This window comes from Strix aluco, chromosome 15 (assembly GCF_031877795.1).
Source record: "Strix aluco isolate bStrAlu1 chromosome 15, bStrAlu1.hap1, whole genome shotgun sequence".
Lineage (NCBI taxonomy): Eukaryota > Metazoa > Chordata > Aves > Strigiformes > Strigidae > Strix > Strix aluco.
This window is the reverse complement of record NC_133945.1, coordinates 6,167,484-6,186,933: the sequence shown is the minus strand read 5'-3', so window position 1 is coordinate 6,186,933 and position 19,450 is coordinate 6,167,484. Positions and strand designations below refer to the sequence as shown.

The following is a 19,450-nucleotide window of genomic DNA, read 5'->3' as shown; positions in this document are numbered from 1 at the left end:
CCGCAGTTTGAGCAGCCCCCCCCCCCCCGCCGCCCCAGCAAAATCACATCTACACGCAGTTGGGACGTCACTGGCTGTTCTACCTGGACATGTTGTAGGACGTTTCCCCTCAGTTCATGCTACAACAGCAAGTGACAACTGTGGCTTTTTCTTTTTGATTTCTGTCGACCCGCAGTTCCTTCCAGGGCCAATTCCTACCCCGCTCTTCTCTCCCACCTCCCCCAAAAAAGGGTGCAGGGCTGGCTCTGCCTTCGCTCTGCCGCAGCCAGGTCACTTCAAACTAACCCAACTGTGGTCACTGGCTGCTCATGAGTAAATCCCACCCTCCCTTTCATGGAATCGGTATTTCCCTCGATAAAAGCTACTGTATATATAAATTTGCAGACTTCCCTTCAGCCTTTGTTTTCCCTTCAGCGTGTCAGGGGAGCAGAGGGGGCTGGTTCCGCCCTGGCCAGGAGCCCCTCTCCCACCCCCACCCCCCACCCCGAGGCTCAGAAACAGCCTTCACTGTATCAACTTGAAACCCCCGTTCAGCTGCCTGGATTTTGTTGCAATACGCATTTAAACCTCAGATTCTTGAAGAGTTTTAATATCAAACTGATACCAAATGTGGTTTGCAAAGGGAAGTTTTTTTGCAGATACCTCTGTATAAGCAGACCGCTTCAAAGAGTTGCAGTTGTCACTAACCTTATGTGCATTGTGGTATAAAGTGGGCTGTGTATGGAAATAAGTTAAAAATGTTTACAACTTTTGTATATATTATATATATAAAAAAAAAATCTTTTGAGAGAACAATCTGTGATTATGTATTTTCAGTGTCTGTGTACCAACTGCAACTTATTTTCAATAAAGAGTTAAAAAATGAATAGAAGCGGCCTGAAAAAAAATTTGGTAATACTTTATTGAATCAGGTGAGCACAAGGAACAAGGAAACTGCAGCATCAGGCCAAGAGAGATCGATCACCTCGAGGAAACTTAGAGCAGCACCCACCTGCTGGGAACTACGTATCTGCTAACAGAAATTAACTGAAAAAAAAAAAAAAATCGAGGGAAGATGTAAGATCCTCCCGCAGAGAACACGCGTTTGGCTGCCCCGGGCGTTACAAACCCAAGGCAGAGCCCCATGGTGGGGGCAGCTGGCATCAAATCTCAGCCCGCTGCGCTCCAGGCGGGACCAGGGAAGTGTCACCACGTGTCACGGATTCGTGCGTTTTCTAAACAGCCGTGTGGGGAAATAATCCTCACCCCCCCCCCCGCGTCCGTCCCCAGTTCAGGGGGCGCAGCCTGGCCCTGGGGCCAAATACAACTCGTTCAGGTATTGAGGAGTCTAAATGACTTGGAAAAGAAACCAAAAAGCACTTTGCAAGTGAAAATAAAAAGGGTAAGGCAAGGGAAAGGTTCTGTAGCCAGGACTAGCTCGTCAGTCATACCCCCAGCTCAATTTCATAGAAATGATGCTTATATAAAAGCAGTGTTTTCTCACTAAAAATTACATAAATTAACGTCAGCTTTATTCCCACATGTTAAAAATAACAAAACCTGGTCTGCTGGGATGGGGGAGAACCAGACACTGAACTCCAGCCAGGGGAGGACTCTTGTCCCTCCATCCCATCGCCGCTGCTGCCGGGGAGTCACCGCAAACGATGAGGGTTCCCCTCGTCCCCCCGAGGCGGGACCGAGCGCTGCGAGGCAACACCAGCAAAGCCCCTTCGGAGGGGAAGAGGCTGTAAACGCTCCGCACAGTCTGAACAGACTCTCCTGGGTAGCGCAGACCCCCGGAGAAACGCACGTAAAGGCACTGCAGAGAAACACGGTCAGGGATCAGCAGCATTTAATGTCCCAGTACGCTGTCGGCTGGAGCTACCACCGTTAATACACCCAAGAAATTAGAAACATGGCAGTCATTAAATAAAATTACCGTGAAGTGTGCTTTACGGAAAGTAAAGCCTTACTGTTGTTATTCTACATGCAGTGCTACAAAATAAGTTTCTTTAAAGAACATGTTACATAAAAGGTCAGAGGCAACTTCAAATCTCACGTTCAACCAATCGCACAGATCAGTCCAATTCTTCAAGTAGTAGAATTAATTCCGCTTTCAGACAGGAATTTTGCTGTAGGAGCAGCCCAATGTTGTCAGACATGCAGCTGTAACGGTCTTACCAGTGAGTAGCATCTTTTCTGCACCTTTGTAGCCCTGACTCCTGTGATCTTTGTGGTCACAGAAATAGCACAAAAAAAAAAAAAAATTAAAAAAAATACCAGAGTATTATAAGGGAAGCCACTTTTGCTTCCGTTCATTTCAGCAATTCATAAACTTCCCCCACCCCCCGAAAAAAAGAAAGAAAAAACCCAAACCAGATGCTTATTCCCCTATTGTGTCCCCTGTCAGTCTTCAGATCAGAAAGGATTTTCTCAGCTATTGCCTGTTACAGGAGGAAGGTGGCCCCTGCCTGCCCCCGCGGCCGTTCCAGCCTCCCTGGGGCGCTGGGGCCGCCCAGGCTGCGGGTGTTCCTTAGCGCAGGCCGGGGCTCCCGGTGTTGACCAACGGCACTTGAGAGGGCTCTAACAGGGACCCGACCGCTCCGCTGGCAGCGGCGCTCAGCCACGCGACGCTGCCAAGCCTCATTCCAAAAAGTGCAGATCCAGAGAGAGAGACTTTTTATTGTTTTATTGGTCTTCGGGAAAGCTAACTGATGATTCTGCTGATGGCCTGTAAGGACGGGAACTCCTCATCCTCAATATGCAAAGCTTTATGGGTGACAACGTCCTGCTGAGTCAGTACTTGCTTACACGTTGGGCAGATATAGCAGTCGAGATCAGAGTTGGAGTCCGTCTGCCAAACGTTCTTTTTATTCTTTTTGGGTTTGTTTGAGCTTTGTTTTTCTTTGATTCTGAAATCGTTGTGAGCAGAAAGCAGTTCTTGTTGCTTAACTGTGTCCGGCAACAACACCAACAACTCGTTAAAAATTTTCTTGAAGTTGTCTCCCAGCAGTTCTCGGCAACTTTTGTAATACTGTGCTGCAGAAATCAGACCCTTCAGTGAAAAGAGAATGGGAATAATTAGAAAAAAGTATCTATATAAAAAAAAAAAAAAATCCCACTGGGATTCACTCTCTCCCAGAGAGGAAGGTTTCAGGAACGCGAAGGTTCTTGCCCACTCACCTGTCTGAACTGCCCAGAATGAGTTTTAAATTTATTGAACTTGGACTCATCGCTTTGAAGAAATTCTTTAATAGATTGTATTAGCTGAATGTTCCTTTGCTGAAAGTTTTCAGGTATCAAGTACGATCCGTGACAGGATTTTGACCTGCATTTGGAAAGACCAGAAGTGACTTTGACGTTGCTTCGTGTCACCCAAAGGTGCTGCGGGATCTGTTACACGGCTGTTCTCCTCCGGAGGACACACGGCCCTTCTCCACCCAACTACGCGTGCAGTTACTGTGGGCAGCACGGGGCTGCCTTGACAGCACGATGAAATGTGTCCTGGGGGATTACTCGATCAGATTCCAGCTTTACCCAGACAGAATATTTACAAAACTCTCCTGAATCCAGCCCATGACGGCCACGGGACTCCCCAACAGGAACCACTCCGTGGCTGCCCTCAGCGGCAGCAGCACCAGTTTAGAATAATCCCCTCAGGGTATTTCCTGCCTTGTTTGAAGCCCCTGTGGCATAACTGAGATGTAATGTGTGAAGTATCCCCTACTCAAAGGGCTTTTACTTACTCTTTCAAAGATGTAGTGACAGGTTCAGAGATATTGGTGGATGGAATAACAGCAAAACCTGGAGGGGGTTTACTAACAGGCACCGACAGTCCCGGAGGCGGAGGAGGACTCTTTAATAGCACCACAGTGTTAAAGCCTGAACGAAAGCAGAGAATGGGCAGGAAGTTAGAGCATGTATCTGTGGCACCCACATACCACCAACTAAAATTAACACCAGTGGTCTGACGTACTCTTCAGAAGCACTAAGAAGAGCCAGTGGTGCAGACATCACTATACTGGAAAAAGAATAAATTTAGAGAGGTGAAAATCTGCTGCCTTAAAGAGTCAGGTCAAGTAGCACTTCATAGCAGCTGATGTTACACTCTACAAAGTGCTTTAATTATTAGTTTACTTTTTCAATAGAAAATAGTTTTTAAAAACACTCAAATGCACGATGAAAAACACTTTGACATTATTAAAGGGAACAGAAACACAGACCCAAGAGCACTAGGCATGGCGTGTTCCAGCACACCGAGCAGTATCTGCAGAGCAGCACAGAACAGCTACGCAAGCATCTGCTGATGCGATGGCACTTTCATTAAGGCACTGTAAGTCACGTTTGTTGCTATGTTACTCCAGTTTTACAAGATTACAGCGCTGCTAAAAGCAAGAGCATTAAATCTCTGCAGACACAACAGAAGTGACCAAGCAAGCCAAGTGACAAGTACCAGCGGGCACAGGTCACAGCTAAAGAGATTCCCTCTGCCCGCAGGAGCTTCCAAACTGCATCTTAAAGCACACAAAAGCACAGATGTGTGTCAGCCCTGACTCATCAGAAAAGCAGTGACAGGTAAAGCCTGACTGCTCATCTGTGAGCCACCCCCAGGGAGCAGACACCCCCAGGGAGCAGGAGATCCCAACATCGCCACCGCTTCTTCCAGAGCCCACCCGCGTCACCCAGGCTGCTTTTTGGAACTTGAAAGCCTAACCTGGCCCAGGGTGGCAGAACTGCTCCTCACCTCAGAGCCAGGAGGAGCAATTTACATATCTCATCCCCCTGCCACACTTCTCAGAGCCACCTCCAAGCAAAGCTGGCCGTGCCCTGCGCCGCTTACCTGGTGGCGGGGGCATTCGAGCCGATCCTGAGCTCCCAAGAGCTGGGAAGTCTTCCTGAGGTAAAGGGCATTTGTTAGTCACTGTGGGCTTTTTAAGGCCAGGGGGCTCTTTGGGTATACTACAGATCGCTGATGATTTTTCCAAATGGCCATTCACGACCGTGGCAGATCTGTCAGGGGCGTGAAGAGCAGAGGATGCGTTCGATGTCTGCTCCGCTTCCGGCAGCTTCTCCGCCGACGTCCTGGGAAACGACGTCTCCTGTAACGGGTGTGGGGACGACGGTCTCTGCTTCTCAACCCCTATCTTCTTTTTCTTGCTCACTTTCGTAAAAGTTTGTGAGGTAGAAGCTGCCAGCAAGGACGATACATCGAACATTGTTGGCGTGTTTCTGATCTCCTGGGTTGTCAAGCCACCACCGCCGTCTTCATCGTCTGACTGAGAGAGTTTATTGCTCTTCTTACTTCCTTTAGTGCTACTCAAGGAGGATGGTTTTTTGGCTATCTGGCTTACACAGGGGTTGCTAATGGCTTTGACCACATTTTTACTGGAACCATTGTTCCACGCAGACGTGATGTTAGTTACTGTTTTATTGTTAGGCCTCATTTTGGACACCAGAGCTGGAAAATCCTCCTCTTGAAAAGCCGTTTTCTTTGCAGTCGCTGTATACGTCAAAGACATCCCAGAAGAGATGGTGGGTGCTGCAGAGGACGACAAGCTTGGGAAATCTTCTTCTTTAAGCTTAACTGCCGCTAGCTGGGCAGAGCTGTGAGGAAGGAGAAGCACAGCCCGTTACACCGGTGCTGCAGAGGCACCACAACTCCAACAGGCAGAACGAGCTCCGCTCCCGTCCGCACTCGTCCTCAAACTGTCACTGGGGGTGGCACAAGGGACCCATTAATGGGATGCAAACGCACTCGGGCTTGTAACCTGTGTCTGGCTCTGCTCGAGGAAGTCACCCCAGCCTGGCCGTGCTCTCAGCACACCCCACCCTGACCTTGAGCTGTAGAGACAGGCATGTTCAAGCTGCTGCATCCTGCAAAGCCGCTCTTCTAATCATCACCCATTTCAGATGGTGAAGAATTTTAAACCTCACAGTATACGGCTCCTTCAAGATAAGCTATCGAGTTAAAAATGGCTGGAATGGAGAATATTGAGAATTCCCTGCCATTGCACCACCAAAAGATCAAGTCATGAACTGAAGCAACAACCGAGGCCGTTCACGCAGGTGACAAGCGCAGAAACAGCTCGAGGCAGAAGGGGACCAGGGCAGGGGGGAAGCATTTGTAGTTTTCAGTGATCTGTAAAATGGTTTTCTCCAGAAGTGTAGAACATAAGTAAAGTTTCTAAATCTGCTTTCTCACTGCTGCAGCCTTGCACAAACTTACCCTTGTAGAGGTCCCGCTGCTGAACCAATTGCTGGAAAGTCATCTTGGCTCAAAGCACCATTAGCAGCTGCTTCTTTTGGAGTATTGACAAAAAGAGCAAAGAAATGTTTTCAGCTAAAATCCATTCATTTCAGAGTGGAAGCTATCAATGAACACGACAGCAGCATTAACAAGTTCTATTTTCAGCAGCTGATGATGTCATTAACTGTGACATTCCAAAAGGACTATTTAAATCCATGCATCACTCTTTCCTTCAATTAACTGCATTCACCATTACGTCACCATGTACTGGCTGGAGCATACGGGAAATTCATGATACTTAACATGAGCAAAACACTGGCTGACAAGCACTTTGGAGGGAACCCCCCAGAGACCAAGATGCCACTGCCCCAGCTGCCTGCTCCAGGCTTCTACCAGAGGTTAGCACCCACTGCCTCACAGGGGCAGGGTATTCACCAGAGCCTGGGTGCTCCCACGGATCTACGCCAACGCTTTTCCGTTCGGAACGCTGCTCCTCCGAGCCCTCCATCACACCTCTGCTGCACAGATGCCCAAGCTGCTCAGCAATTAATTCCTGGGCGGTCATTCTACATCGAAACATAACTCATTCCTAATTTAGATTTGCCTTAAAACCCAAACCCTCTGCTGTGGGCTGCGCAGGGACAGATTGGTAACAGCTCTGACACACATGCAGCAAAAGCTGGGCAGGCAGCTGGGGGAGAGAACCTTGGCTGTCATCCCCAACCGAGCCGTACCCGTTAACCAAAAGGAGCTCTCAGCAGCTCAGTTCATAATGAGAGCGTATAATCTTTAAGTGGAAATCCTGTTGTAGGAGCAGAAAACAGTGGAAAATGGATTTGGAGCAACAGTAACATCAAAACACCACTACATCATATTTATTTGCTCCAAACTGGACCTGGAGCAAAACAGTTAAAGGTTTGCTTTCACCAGTTACGAACTTTTCCTGGGAATAACTTGTTCTCAGAAAAGGGGAAACGCAGGGCAAGCATCATAATAAATCAGTTCTGGCATGCCAGGGTAGGAAATGGCACATTCTCAGATTATATTGATTTAGATGGAACATCACACCATACTGTCGTACATTAATTGCACTGGGGATTCCTACCCAGCTCCACCTCAAGTAGAACCTGCTGCAGGAATCCCAGCCCACTCAGGACACATTCCACTGCAAATCCGTGTTGCTGGCTTAAGATCCTGCCCAGCTCTATCCACATCCACCAGCTCTGGAGAACAAGGCACGACCATTCCCACTTGTGCCAGGCCCATCTCCAGACCCATCACACCTCCCTGCTGCCACAGAACACATTCATCACTCACCTGTAGCATCACTGGACGACTTTGGCACACGTTTGGAGCTGAGCCCTTCAGAATCCCTCAAGTCCTCCTTTTTACCTCTACTGCTGCTCTCCTCTTTGTCTTCTACCCGCTTTTTCTCTTCTTGCCGTTTAGCTGCCACAGACGCCCTGACTGCTGCCGCAACGTCTCTGTCTTCTTCCTCCCTGCAGGACAGGGCAGATTTTCTTGGTCAAACACTAAGAATTACCCAGCAGCTTTGTCTCAGCTCTCCGGTGCCAGCTCCGACGCCCGTCCCCGATCTCGTGCTGCCACCTGCTGAGAAGGCTACACCCAACCCACCACTCCAGGACACCCTGCGCCCACTGGTGGGACAGGCAACATCCACCCCCTGGGTCCGCGAGTTCTACACGTGGTAGTAACAACCCAGGCCAGAGGAAACTGGGGTGAACTGGGAGAGGCAGTACCAAGGATGCATGGGGACACCTGTCTCTCCCATCCCTTTTCAAAGGTATGATATCATACTTGTAGGCCACGGGAATTCTTTGGAACATGGTTTGTCATGAGCTCTCAACACATGCACGATCCACATGCGACACCAACGTACAAGTGTTTAGAGATGGACTTTTTCCCCCAGTGAAATCACCAGTAATGAACCAGCTGACTGTCCAGCGAGAAAAAGAAGAAAAATAGATGTGCAGTATGTATAAAGCACTTGGGTCTTGTGTGGATGAAGAGACATATAAATGCAAAATTTCATTTCAATACTTAACCCTCTTCTTTTTCCAAAGCACTCAGTCTGGCCACCCAGAGATCTGTTAGTTCAATGAAAAGCATGGTCCTTAGAATAGGAACTTCATGAGTACCCAGACCAAAAAGTCCATTAAACCTGCAAACACTTACTGCAGAAAATCCTATTTAGAAAAGTTAGCATAAAAACAGTTGCTGAAATTAATTTAGGATTCTGAGTTTATTTTACCCACAAGTTGAGGATTACATTCATTGCTTCCCGTGTCAAGTCCAGAGAGCTGAAACCTCACACACAAAACAATTTCACTTTGACCAAGCATGCAGTCAGCACGCAGGCTTAGACTGAAAGCCAGTTCTACTCTCAACTAAGGATTCGCTATGGAGGCTTCCAAACTTTGTACCCACTTCCTTCCTAATGGTCTACAAAAACATCATTAATTGGTAAGTAAAAAACAACACTAAGGAGCAATAAAAATCCACAAAATGTTGTGCTACTCACCTCTTGTATCTCCAGCTGCCTCTTCTGTTTTGCTGACTTCCTCGGCCGCCCAGCCTGCCTGACCTCCCTTGCCTGTTGTACCTGTCAACTTCTTCATAGTCCTCTCCACCTATAACACCTAAACAGGAGGGATGGTGGATCACTCTCAAAGTTATTTCTCTAATCTGAAAAAAGCAAAATATATACTAGTACAAACAAATCTATCTCGATTTCTTTCTGATGAATAAGTAGGCTATGTAACCTGCAGGATTGCTCCATTAAAATATATTTTGCAGCATATGGATTCCATGTATTGTAACCTCTGGTGTGAGTTTTGAGCAGTTTTGGTTTTATGCAGAGATCTCTCTACATACAGTTCCATGCAGAAGAAAAGTTCATACGTATGTTGATCTCTGCACTCCTAAGTGGATATGCTACTCTGGTCTCAAGCTCCATGTTCATCACCACTTTGTATTAACTGTAGGAGAAGTCATTCACGTAATTACAAATCGGAGAAGAAAGTCAACAATTTTCCCAAAATTACATTATCATCATTAAATCCACACATGGGGGAAAAAAAATTGTAAAACAATTGAGGTAGGAAGAGACCTCTGGATGTCACCTGCTCCATCCCCTCGCTCAAAGCAAGGCCAACTCTGAAACCACATCAGGTTGCCCAGGGCCCTGTTTATCTTCAGGGACAAATTCTACAACCTCTCAGGGTCTTACCCCAGGGCTTGCCCACCCTCCTTGTAAAGAATTTCTTTCTGGCCAGGAAATAATCTTCTTGCAAACCCTCAAAGCAGTAAGAATGAACGTGTTCCTGTCCACCTCCCCCCCGCCAGCCTCGCTCACCCTCGTTCCTCCTCTGGTGCCTGGGAGCGTAGGTGAACTGAAGGTCTATCTGCCGGTTCTGCCTGGCCTCCGCCCTGTTCTTGCTGTGGCAGGCTGTTTTATGCGCTTTGTAATCTATTTCTGTGCGGAAAGCGTGGGTAAACTGTTCCGTGCTGCACCGTCCCTCTTCACAAAGGAAGTGCTTTTCGCGGAAGTGTTCACGAAGGTATTCATAATCGCTGGAAAGAGAACAGAGGCTGAGCTGCAACCTTCCCGACACGTTTTACTAGTGGTATCTGGCTACTCTTACAAGATGAAGCAAAGACAAGGCGGTTGGTTCTTTCTTTATCCCAAGGCAAGTTTTCCAGCTGACACCACTCGTGCACAGTCAACATAGACCTTGATGCATGATCCCAGGTGTTAAACTAAATCTACTGGCCCGTATCATCAATCCAGCTGTACGTGAGACACGGGGTTCATAAAAGAGAATTTACCTCTATCTGCTCTGCACACAAACTCTGGAGCATTAGAGTTAACACACCAGACAGCTGCAGACATCTGCTGCCATGCTGCAAAATGGAACTTTACATTTAACGTTAATGAAGAAAGCTTTAAAACATGAACTAGGCAGAAAGCGATTAGTTTGGTTATTGGCTTGAGGAAGAAAAGAAACTGCAGCCAACCTGCTCACATTCTTACACTCTGTCTTCGAGCGCTACTTTCCCCAAAATTCCAAGCAGACCCGAGCAATTTTGCCCTCAAAATTTAAGCTACAGGAAGAGGAATAAACTGCTTGCACAAACCTGTAGTATTCCTGAGCGCCATCGGAGTCACAGAAATGACAAAAATAATGATCTCGTCTGAGGTGTTTCAGTAACTCATCATTATCCAAATAACGCTCGTCACAAAATTTACACAGGGGATGCCCACGATGAGAGGTGTCATCTGGGTCTCCATGGATACGATGACGGGCAAGGTCCTTACGAGAATACCATTTCCGTTCGTAAGTAAAAATCTGAAGAAATATATATATATATGTATTACTTTTTGTGTACAGAGAACAAAATGGAATAAGCCAGGTTGTGCATGACTTGTTCATCTGTGGGAGTGGAAGACTTGCTTCAGAAAGATGCAATTTGACAACTGACACCTAAAATTTTTAGTGAATAGGAAATAAAATTCAAGTTATAGGTCCAAATTAAATCTGACTTGCATTTTACTCAGTTGGAACATTGGAAGCAGATCTAATTCACCTTTTTCCCTTTCACTTTTTTTTTTTTTTTTGGTGTGTATTAACATAACGCAACAAACTTTAAATTATAATTGCTGGTGGGGAAAAAAATTCCTAAATATGTATTTATGAACATACAGTATTTTGCATACTCAAACTAAAAAAAAAACCATAAACAAGAAGTGAGCTGTTTGACTTTCCTCAGACAGCAACTACCCCAAGAGACCTACACACAAAGGACACAGCTCAGTGAACAAATTTTGTGTTATAAGTCAATCTTCTGTCCCTACTAACACGCAAGTTATTTTGGTAGGAAGGGCTCTGAAGATGCCAAAAAGATCAACACAGCCTTGAGAACAGAATGTCCTTTATTTCTCGCCTAGACAAGGACTGTTAACTTGTTCTGGGAAAAGTATCATTTGGCTTAGTTGGGCTGATGGCCTGAAGCTTCTGCAAGTTTAAGAGCTTTTTTTCAGTGGGTATTGGTAATATGGCACTTTTTTCTGCAAAATAAAAATCTCTGCTATATTCTGAAGTTAAAAGCCAACAAGTTCTAATATTGTTTGTGAATTCTCTGGGACAGACAAGGACAAACAAGTTCCCTTAGTGCTGGCTCCTTCAGCTGACCATGGAAACAGCCCTTCACCAGAGCTCAAAGGACGCTGCAACAGAAAGAAGCGGTCTTGTCCTCCCCGACCACTTCCTCTGAATTAGCTCTAGGGATTGCATGACCGCAGGAAAGAGTCAAATCAGTTCGCTGACAGCTAAGCCTGAAAAAAACCCAAACCCAACGTATTAGTGCTCGTTCAGGTCAACCTGATCACTTCTGGATCCTGTCCCTTTCGGCAGTAAACTACAGTTCAGTTGGGTTAAACCAACTGTGGCACCCCAGGATAAATGCATTTCTCTGATTTGACCTTTAGCTGGTTTCAGAGAAAACAAACACACACACAAAACCATGTGTAATGAGTTCTAAAAACATGCGTTCATGCATTAAATTCCCTCCTACAACAATAAGGAATGCTGACAACTAGTAGACACAGAGGTCCTAGAATTCATTTAATAGTAGCCACTGGATTTGTCCAACACGTAATGCAGGAATACAAAAACCACTCTAACTCCAGGGAAAGGTGAATTCTGACTTTCAGACTGTGAAAAAGCATCACCTGAATGACATAACACCAGCCCTTCTAAGTGAAATTTGGGTGAAATTTAAAAAAAAAAAAAAGTGATGATGGTGACGGTAAGATGAGTAGTTTTAAGGCTCAATACACATCACTTTTTCAGACCTAGGCATCTCAGCTTTCCAGTAACTGTTTTACCTTTAGCAGGTTGTAAAATACATTCTAAAAAAGCCCCTGCTCACATTCTACTTGTGTACATCAAACACAGCGGACCTCAATTGCACGCAACAGTGTGTTTCATTTTACAATCAAATCAACAAGATACAGGAAATTTGCTCTGAACAAATAAACAAGATAATGAAATATAATTGTATTTCATTAAACCAGCAAGATGGATTCCCATCCTGTATGTGATCCAACTGTAAACGCTACATTGATCAGGGAAATAAATCCATCGCTCCATGACACATTCTGCTTTCTGAACTGGCACCAAGTACTTTCTTAAGTTACAGTTTTAGCTCGTAAAGTCATTGTAAGTCTTAACAGACATCAAATCTCTACCGTTACAGGTGTAACAAAGTCTGCCTGCGACTCAGGATTAACCTTCTATCAGACATTTAGATTTACACATGTTGAGGCAGAGGAGCTAACATCAGAAGGTTACTAATATGGTTGGGTTTAATTTAAAACATAATCCACAGAGAACCTCCAGGCCATCTTCATTAATCAGTTTATGAAGGAAAAGCACTTATAACAAAGTGACTGGCCTCACTGCAGGCAAACAGAGGAAACTTAAAAAATAAATGGGTGCTGTTCAGCCACCCCTTCTTCCCGCCTCCCCAAATACTCTTGCAGGTCATATAAGGAAGCACCGCTCCTTCCCACACATTAAAACATAGAACTAGCCCACCTTTAAGTGTTTAACACAGAGTTTGCAACAGAAGAGCTCATGCTGCTTCCTCATGTGCTGTTCCAGATCTGCAAAGGTGTTGAACGGCTTCACATCTGGGCACAAAGAGCATTCGTGCTGCAGCAGCTTCCTAAGGGACAAGAAAGATTTCCTAAAAATTATGACTCCCTCTCAGCAACCCGATACCTTTATCGGAAAACAAATGTTCCGCCAGTGGCAGAAGGCTGCATTTTTATAGCTCCCCCAGCACTCTGTAATGAGGTTAGCGTCCTGCTTATTCCAAGAATACTTTGTCATACATCAGGAAGAAAACAGAAGCAAATTACACAGAGGCTTCAACTGTAAGTGAGGAGCTAACAGTCACAGTGTAAGTAATACCCCGCCACTATAAAACTGAGTGGACTGTAACCCATCCATGCAACAGAACCCTTGCTTATTGAAGATTCAGCTGATATATGCAACATTCACGTCCAATTTAATTACCCTTTCTACTGTCAGAAGCTGAAGAATACAGTGGGGAGAGATAAAGAATTGTAATAGAAAAGGAGCAGGGAAAAAAAAAAACAAACAAAAAACCCACAGTGATTTCCAACAAGAGCTGAAGGTAGAGAACTGGTCTCAGTGGGAGACCCCCCTGCCTCGCACTTGATTGTTGCCCACGAAACTGTAATCTCACCAGAAATTGTATCATCAGAAGCAATTCCCAGAGCTGGTGTATAATTAATCAGAATGTGCTTCCAATGGATTCTGCTCACTAAACCCACTGCCCAATTCCATAAATATGAAGTCATGCAAAACTGTAAATGGATCAAAGCTTAGCCCAAATCGGGTGGGATATAGTGCACAATTCCCCAACAAAAAGGTACCGCTGCCTGCATGGTTTCATCTTTTTTCACTCTTCTTTCCTTTTAACTGCTTTTACTGATCTTCAAGCCTCCTAATTAAGCACGTTATAAAAAACATTTTTAGAACAAGATGCTGACGCCACATTTTTTACCATGCATTGGTTTTTTACTTCACCCTTATTCTCTCCTATTTAGAATTAAGATCTTTGTAGGCTGCTCTTCTTACCATACAATGTTTGGTACGATTGGTATCGATTAGTCCTTATGCAGCACAACAATAAATACAATTACAACAGTAATTCAGTCTTTACCAACTCTCACAGCAGCCATGCAAGGAATGAAAAGCCTCCGAGCAAGTCCGCTGTTGCTAAAGAAGCAAAAAGCAACGTTTATTGACAGAGCGACGCTTCTGTGTCTTGCGTTGGTGAATCTAACCCTCCGGCCTTGAGGAGCTGCTGCCTTTGCCGACGTGGTAGCGCGCGCTCACACCGACCGCGCCGCTCCAGCCTCTCGGCCTCCCGCAGCCACCTGCGCCGTGGTGACTAACGTACCCAGCACGGCTGCCACAAAACAAAACCACACTGTTCTACTAAAGCGTGCACTTCCTGCCACGCAACGCGGGTGAGAACATGCTGCTTTAGGGATACGTTACAGGAAAGATCCCAGTGCTTACCTGTACAGTGCATAAACATCTCCATCTGTAAAATAAATGTCGTATTTCTTCTCATGCTGCAACTGGTTAAGTGCTATTGTTGAGAAGGACGTAAGTTTCCGTCCGAAGACAACCTGCAGGCAACACAAGGATCAGTGAGAGCACGCTCAAGCCGCGCAGTTTTTGGGATTCCAGACAAACTCCTCAGCACAGGCTCCGTTTGTCAGGGAACTCGCCATAGCCTGAAGCTTGGACAAGGCTTGCAGAGCTTTGTGTCAGTCCCAGCTGCTCTCACCACCCCCAGTTACTGCCCCCACAGCTGCCAGCAAAGCCCTTGTGACTGCTCCTTATCAACTTCCAGCAAGCGAGCCAGCTTAGTTAGACCCAGGTGGGTTGGACTAGCCCAGTCTTTGGATTCTGAACTAGATTAGGAAACTCTTTTATGGTATGTTTTGCTACCACAGCTGTGCTAAGAGTAAATATCTTCAACCAATTCAGCCCCTTCTGCAACAAATGCCTGTCAAGAGCCCTGAACTCAGCTCCCTCCCATCTCCTGGTAGAAGATTGCACAGAAACCTACAGGCTGTAAGTGAAAAGTAACATTACTCACGGGCTGACTGGGAAACCACTGCTTCTCCTTTCCTTAACTACCAGGAAAGCGAGAAACTAAACCAGTACCTTTCCCAAATTATTTGTACCACATACCCCTCCTAAGGGGACCTCCTTGCTCACAGTTGCCCCCGCTGACCTCCAAGCAGCCTGGGTCTCACACCACAGCCGGTTATGATACTAAGTCCTCCTTCAGAAGCCACCTACCACTGGTCTGCTCCAGCACAGGTTCTCAGTTTGGGAACTGCTGGGGTAGCAGCAACATTATGAAACAGCTGGAGTTACCTGCACCAGCTCAGAAAGGCTGAGACACAAACACAGTAAATGCCTTTCAGTTCTTACAGTAACCACTGTAAATCTAGAAATACTTACAATCTTAATAAGAGCATTCAATTATATAATATTCAAGTAGTTTGGTATTGCTAAATCACCCCTCTACCCTTGCTGGGGTGAAATACCATGGAACGAGTCTTTTGTGTCTGGTTTTGTGCCTTTTTTTAAAGCTTTCTTTACAGTGGGGCTACTGTTTAGTTAACCAAAACAAAAAACGTACCAAACTTGCTTAAATATCAAGCTTAAAATAAAGAGAATACAAGCTTAAGTTTGTTGGACAAATGACAACTATGTCTAATGCCAATTATTTAAAAAATTTAATTTCAGTGAAGTCTTACTGACATTTCATTTTGGCCCAAAGTGAGTTTTAGAAGAGAGGAACAGATTGCTGAAAAGTAGATTTTATCACAGGAGTCCAACACAATTTCCCACAGCCGTTCCAAGAACAATCGCACACACATGTATGTAACAGGCACACTGACAGATCCTCCGAGCCTGATCCAAGTACACGTCAGGGTTAGTCTACAGGTCAACAAGTAAATCCTTCCTAACTTCGCTGCAACAATTATGCATCGCTGAAAGCACGCATTACCATAACAAGAATATCCTGCTTTCTCCTCCGTCACTCATCTTTGTAGTTTTATTTCCTTTGGACATTCTGCTGTGACATTTACCACTTCGGTCTACACTACCCTGTACGACACCCGCTGAGATTTGGTGGTGGTGGTGTACATGCCTGTGCTAATCCCACACGCTGTGCAAATTAAGACACAGGTTTAGGTTCTACATATACGTTCCATTCATTCAACAGCAGTTTTGACGTGATTTATGCCCCCCAATGTCTTTTTTTCTTTCCTTTGGGCAGATGGGTGAACGGACAGACCAGTATTATAGCAGCACTTAAAGACAAGGGGGAAAAAGAGTCCAGTCATTAAAAATGACCTCTCAGGCAATTATAATAAAAGGATCATTTAAACAGTTAATAAAGGAGGGAGAAAGATGACTGAACAAACCAAAGTTCAGGCCACATAATATAGCAGTATTAAAAAACTGAAAAGCTCTTGAGATTTAACAGTCCACCCATGACCCTAAGACAAGCAGGTTTAAGGATGAAGAGCAACATCACACCTTGCTTCCTCCTAAGACGGCAGAAGTGGAGCAGCAGCTCCGCAGAGGATGATCAGAGATAAAATTACCTTCACTGAGTTTCTTTCTGTACACAGAGGCTACTCATGTGCCAGTAAGCTCTGTCTAAAAACCACATCAACCCTTCTGGCCTCCACAAAGTCTGAGGATCTTCAGTACACAGCCTAAAAATCTTCCATCCCTCCAACCATTTGAACAATATGAAAAGCAGCCAACACCAACAGTTTAGTTGGAGGGCTCTTCTTTTGCCAAGGGGAGAGCCCCCTCCCTCTATATTTATTTCATTTCCTAAACCATCTCAGTATATTTCATTCAGTGCTAGTACCAATTCTTTTCTTCTCAAAGGGTTTGGTTTTCTCTGCAGCAGTTCTGCAAAAACAAATTCACATATGAAGATTTGTTTTTACAAACATCCTTGAACAACTTTCCTTCACGTGGCTCACTGCTGCACCACATCCTCGGCTCCCTCTGTGCAGCCGAGCCACAGCATCAGGGTGACTTGCTCTGAACTCCACACAGGGCCCTGCACTATCACACCAGCAGGCTGGGAGGAAAACAGAAGTCCATCAGAAAAATTATAATTGAAGGGAAATTACTTTTTAAGCATAAACTCAAGAGACGGCTCACGCTAACAGGAACTGGAGGCAAATGCAGCATGGTGTGCTGTAATGCAAGGCATGAGCAAGCCCTGGAAGAATACAAAATATGTTCTCCCCCAAGCTTAAAATCAAGTCAGGAATTCGGCAGGATGATATGAGTCATCTGAGATCACGTAATACCAACTCTGGAGAGCAAGCCCTGCTGATTTTTAAAAATAATAAAAATATTCCCTTTAAATTCCATTTTCTTCATGTTCTGTTTCCAACATGCCTCCCGTCGCCTCTGAACGGCGGCCGCACTGCCGGGAGCGAAGCAAACGGCAGATAAACGCGCCGAGCTCCGGGCTGAGGGATGTTCCTCCCCCCCGGCTCCACTCAGCAGATTTCACGAGTCGCTCCGCGGCCCGACTCCGGCCCCAGCCCAGCCCGAGGCCTCCGCCCGCCCCACGGCCCCGCTCCCCCCGGCAACCGGCCCGAGCCCAGCCCCGCGGGGCGCCGACAGAACCCGGCACCGGGCGAGGGGGGCGCGGCCCAGCCCCGCCGGGTGCGCGGGCCCCGGCCCCGGCCTCACCTGGCCCAGCTCCTCCCGGCACACCGCGCAGTACCGCACGCCGCACAGCGCCCGCATCCGCACCGAGCACCGGTAGCAGATGGGGTGGTCGCAGCGGCCCAGCGCCACCACCTCCAGCTCCCCGCAGCACAACACGCACGACCCATCCGCGGGGCCCGCCGCCGCGCCGGAGGCCGAGGCGGCCATGGCGGCGCCGACCCGCCGCGGCCTAGGCCCCGCACCGCCTAGCAACCGCCCGCACCATCGAGAGGCGGCCTAGAGCGCCGCCCGGCCCAACGCGCGACTCTCTGCCCAGCTTCCGACCATAGAGACCCGCCCTCGCGGATCCCCGGCGCAGCGCCGGCCTGGCTGACCATCGAGTCTCCGCCTAGAGCGGCGGCTCCCTTCCCGCATTACCCCTTCCGGCCGCCACAGCGCCACCCTCCTGACGGCACCCCGCGTCCTCCCCTGCCCCACCATAGAGTCGCAGTCCAGAGCGTCCCCTCGCCGCGCTAGCCTCGCTCTTACAGGCCTATGACCATAGAGAAGCGCTGCCCGGAGCGCCTCGGCGGCAGAGCCCCTCTAGCCGCCTCTCTCTGGTCTCCCGTGAGGTGGAGGTGGCCCGCGGGAGCCATTTGGCAACCTCTTGCCTGGTGGCAGCTGAACAGGCCGAGCAGTGCTGGGCGGCCGCGGCCTGTGCTGTGTCGCCTCAGGGCCTGCCCCTGTGGGGAGACAGGGGACCCCCAGGCCTATTCCTGGCACCTCTGGGTGCTGCCCTGCGCCTTCCGTGGGGGCCTGTGGGGCAGCACGGCACCGACTCTCCCCTGTGATACAGAGAAATGATTACTTGTTTTAAGACTTATTTACTTATAGAAAACTGCTTAGCAACTTATTTACTTACTTCTAGCAAGTTATAGTATTACTTATAGTATTTTTTAATATTGCTAAGAATCCTGTTTGCCCAGACTGTTCTGTGGAATTTTACCAAGGACTGCTGTGTCCATCAAAACAAAGCAGTTTAATGTGAAAATCTACCAAGAACTGCAGTGTTCTGCAAAATATCATGGTTTTGTCCTTGAGGAACAGGTGTGCTCTAACTAGTTGGGTCTCGGTAACGAGTAAAGATAGCCATGTACGGGTTGTAGAAGTTTCATTGGTTCCCTTAAATAAGATAGGATGAGTAAACTGGCTGAAAAACATTTTTGTTGTTCAAGAAATTAGCTAAGAGAATCTGCGCATGCTCCGGGGAAAAAACAAGGTGAGAAAGACTACGAGCCTTCCTCCCAAAGATCCCTGAAGACGCCCCCCAGGAGGCAATGCGCAGGTGCAAAGATAACACAAACTGTTGACATCAGCCTTTCTAACTAACCCAGCCTCACTCATGCATATGCATGTTTGTGTTATGTAATCCAGTGAATATGTATATCCAGACTCTATAAGTTTTTGGTAAAATGTGCGGTGGGTGTGCAAGCTTTGTGGACAAATCCCCTTGCAGGGGGTAAAACATACCTGCTTTATAACTCTATTCGAGTTGTAGAGTTTGGTTTCCACGAATCACCTGGATAAGGTGTTTTGGCCGCAGCGTGTGTGGTGGGGTTGGGGTCCCGCTGATGTGGCAGCCTGGTGACCTGCCGGCAGTGGGATGGTGCTTTACATGGGATTTTGTCCGGGCAAACAGCCCCACAGTGGACCTGCAGCTCTGCCTCTTGATCTGATTTTGTAACCCAGGCGGCGGGTAGCCTGTGTAAACTAGGTGTGATTGGAAAAAAAACTTGTTAAAAAGTGTAGCTGAAACACTGTGGAAAATAGGATATCGCATCCATTAGAGCAGTACTGCAAATGGGCTCTGTTAGGGTCAGTACATTCAGAG

General features: G+C 46.9%; 1 protein-coding gene across 2 annotated transcripts; it reads right to left on the bottom strand.

Moving 5' to 3' along the window:
• Positions 1-1,814: 1,814 nt before the first annotated feature.
• Positions 1,815-17,830, bottom strand: ZNF598 (zinc finger protein 598, E3 ubiquitin ligase). 2 transcript variants are annotated; one of them, XM_074841323.1, is made up of 12 exons: positions 17,602-17,830; positions 14,365-14,477; positions 12,847-12,976; positions 10,385-10,596; positions 9,603-9,820; positions 8,769-8,886; positions 7,544-7,725; positions 6,206-6,275; positions 4,820-5,583; positions 3,726-3,861; positions 3,163-3,307; positions 1,815-3,034 (listed from the first exon to the last, which is right to left on the bottom strand). In XM_074841323.1, the coding sequence occupies exons 1-12, from the start codon at positions 17,785-17,787 to the stop codon at positions 2,687-2,689; spliced, it is 2,622 nt and encodes an 873-aa protein (XP_074697424.1). In that variant the 5' UTR covers positions 17,788-17,830; the 3' UTR covers positions 1,815-2,686. The 2 variants fall into 2 exon arrangements, with proteins under 2 accessions (XP_074697424.1, XP_074697423.1); XM_074841322.1 differs by having other exon boundaries at positions 6,206-6,278; positions 17,602-17,829.
• Positions 17,831-19,450: the final 1,620 nt, after the last annotated feature.

What these genes read in the sequence shown, in the direction of transcription:
- ZNF598 (XM_074841322.1), bottom strand. Translation starts at nt 17,787, where the DNA reads ATGGCCGCCTCGGCCTCCGGCGCGGCGGCGGGCCCCGCGGATGGGTCG. An exon ending in GTCGTCCAGTGATGCTACAG is followed by an intron (nt 6,279 to 7,543) that starts GTGAGTGATGAA and finishes ATACTCCAAAAG; the next exon opens with AAGCAGCTGCTAATGGTGCT. An exon ending in GTCACTACATCTTTGAAAGA is followed by an intron (nt 3,308 to 3,725) that starts GTAAGTAAAAGC and finishes TTCCAAATGCAG; the next exon opens with GTCAAAATCCTGTCACGGAT.